The following is a 2,776-nucleotide window of genomic DNA, read 5'->3' as shown; positions in this document are numbered from 1 at the left end:
CAAGGTGGGCCCTCAGATTGGAGAGGAACAGGCTGAGTGACAGGGAGGTGTGCGCTGGGCCCAGCAGAAACTAGGAGGGGGAGTTCTGCCTTTGGAGTAGGGGGAAGGTCCCATCAAAACCCTCGGAGGTCAGTGGGGGCCCGGGGGGGGGGGGGGGCTCCGTGGTGACGCAAGGCACTCGGGGGGGGGCTCCGTGGTGACGCAAGGCACTCACGTGACCAGAAGCTGCAGAGCGAAGCAGCCTTCAGTGTAGTCGTCAATCTGGTCTGGGTACCAGCTTCCCGCTGCCCTGTGCATCGGGCCCAGGGAAAGCGGAGCAGGTAAGGGCCCGGAGCCCGCCAGGGGGCCAAGGCTGCAGCCGCCCCCCAACCCCGGAGGCCGGCGCCGGGGATGGGTGCAGCAGTCCCCGCCGGCTTTCTCCACTCTGGTATTCTTGGGAACTTAAACAGTGACCCCCCTGGGGTGAGGATACTGGGGCGGCGGAGGTTCCAGCGAGGGCAGCAGAGTAACTCAGCGATGGGAAATTACTCCCTAGTTCCTTCAGGAAAATGGTGAAGCCGGTGCGGGGAGAGAGGGAGAGAGAAGTGAAGCAGTGAGAGCCGTGGGGGCCGGGGAGGGGCCTGGCTTCGGGTGGCCCACCGGTGCGTAGTGATTGGCTACAGTCCCTGCTCCCTCTACCCCGGCCCTCTGCAGGTCTGTGGGTCTCTGGGTCTGTGTCAAGTATCCGGCGGCGCACTCGCAGCAAGAATCAAGAAGAGGGGAGACGACAAGGATAGGCCCAGGTTGGTGCGGGGTATAGTGGTGCAGGCAGATGCAGGGACCAGTCCGAGACCTTTCCCCCTACCCCCACTAAGTTCTACACCCCCCCAGGTCACCTATCCTCCATTTTGGTGCCTGCAAAAGCTTGCGCTTGGATAGCAAGGAAAATGGTGGGTTTGGGGAGAGGGAGGGGAGGAGAGTCATTGGGAGGGGGAGAGCTGGGACTGGAGGCCCCCTAGAGGGCGTAGGGAGCTACTCAGGTGGGAAACAGATTTAAAAAACAGCCTTTGCTATCCAGGGCTCTGAAAGATGTGTAGTAACGTCTCTGTCCTCGGTGCTGATCTGTCCACCAAAAATTTAATCCCTCTCTCCACTTTTATCTTCTAGGAGTAATGGCGTCCAAAGAGGAACAAGTGGTTAAAACTCTCAACATGGAAAATGCGCAACAGGAAAATGAAAAAAAGGATGAAAAAGAACAAAATGCTAATAAAGGAGAGCCCTTGGCCCTCCCTTTGGAAGCTGGTGAATACTGTGTGCCAAGAGGAAATCGTAGACGGTTCCGTGTTCGGCAGCCCGTCCTGCAGTATAGATGGGACGGGGGTCAGAGGCTTGGAGAGCCACAGGCAAGGATGAGACAAGAGAACAGGGAAAGGGTTGGGGAGGAGATGAGACAGCTGATGGAAAAGCTGAGGGGAAAGCAGTTAAGTCATAGTCTGCGGGCAGTCAGCACTGACCCCCCTCACCATGACCATCATGATGAGTTTTGCCTTATGCCTTGAATCCTGATGTTTTCTCTTAAGTTAATCGGGATACACCTACTTTCTAAACATACACGTCTGTAATGTACCTTTGTTGTAAATGTTTTGATGTCACTTGTTTCTGGTGGGTCTTTACCAGCTTCTAGTTGAATGTTGTGCTTTTGACCCAGCCTGTGAGATTTTGTTAGCAGGAGAATTTTACCTAGTGCATGGAAAGATACTTATTCTATATTGTGAAGTTAAAAAAGCAGTCTCTGTATTCTTTTTATTTCAAATCTTATATTTATTTAATACATGAAGAGAAAAGTGCTGAAATTAAATATACCAAGTGACTAATACAGGGACTTATTTTTGTGAGATGTGTTTTAGTTTATATTATCTGCAGTTTGAGAAGAAATGGAAACTTTTTAAAATATGTTTTTATTGATTTTTAGAGACATATTAATGGAAATGGAGAGAGAGAAAAACATCTATCGGTTGCCTCCCATATGCACCCTGCACCACGATAGGGGACTGAACCCACAACCTGGGTATGTGCCCTGACTGGGAATCAAACCAGCAACCTTTCGGTGCATGGAATGATGTTCAACCAACTGAGCCACACTGGCCAGGATGGAAACTATTTTTAATGATCTTATGAAAGCAGGAGGGTCATTAGTAAATACTTGGTCATGAAATTTGGATACTTTAGCCAAATGAATAAACATAGGACTTCCTTATATACTGGGGAGTATATTTACTTCACATGACTGAAACAATTTCAAGAGTGTTTGAGCTGTGTTCAACTATTTTTAGCCCATCCCCACCTATTAGGCAAGACCTCCTATCCTCAGTTTCCCTTCAGATATTTAGCAGAGCCCCTCCAAATTGGGACTGCAATGTCTGCTGTTCAAGCTGCAATTTCTGTCTGATGACGTAGGCACTAAACAAAGTACAATTAATGATTGAGTCAGGAGCTCTTGAGTTCTTAGTTCAGTCCCTGAACAAAATAACCTTGTATAGCTAACTTCACTTCTCTAGAAGAGATTGCAGTTTCTAAATTCATTTAATAATGTCCCAGTGTTTTTATTTATTTATTTATTTTAAATATATCTTTATTGATTTCAGAGAAAGGAAAGGAGAGGGAGAGAGAGAGATAGAAGCATCAATGATGAGAGAGTCATTGATAGAGCCCGCAACCTGGGCATGTGCCCTGACCAGAAATCGAACCCCGATTGCCTGGATCCCAGGTCGACGCTCAACCGCTGAGCTACGCCAGG

At 49.2% G+C, this 2,776-nt stretch overlaps 1 protein-coding gene across 1 annotated transcript; it reads left to right on the top strand.

Moving 5' to 3' along the window:
* The first annotated feature begins 268 nt into the window (after positions 1–268).
* LOC107524034 (protein BEX1-like) lies at positions 269–2,042 on the top strand. Its single transcript, XM_087813661.1, has 3 exons — positions 269–320; positions 694–782; positions 1,147–2,042. Exon 3 carries the CDS (start codon positions 1,152–1,154, stop codon positions 1,536–1,538), a length of 387 nt encoding a protein of 128 aa, XP_087669787.1. The 5' UTR covers positions 269–320; positions 694–782; positions 1,147–1,151; the 3' UTR covers positions 1,539–2,042.
* The last annotated feature ends 734 nt before the right edge of the window (positions 2,043–2,776 follow it).

The sequence above is a fragment of the Miniopterus natalensis genome, chromosome X, assembly GCF_054644295.1.
Source record: "Miniopterus natalensis isolate mMinNat1 chromosome X, mMinNat1.hap1, whole genome shotgun sequence".
Taxonomy (NCBI): Eukaryota; Metazoa; Chordata; class Mammalia; order Chiroptera; family Miniopteridae; genus Miniopterus; species Miniopterus natalensis.
This window is presented reverse-complemented; position numbering and strand designations above follow the sequence as displayed.

Bases quoted from the DNA above. Each gene is read 5' to 3' on its own strand.
- LOC107524034 (XM_087813661.1), top strand. From the start codon at position 1,152: ATGGCGTCCAAAGAGGAACAAGTGGTTAAAACTCTCAACATGGAAAAT.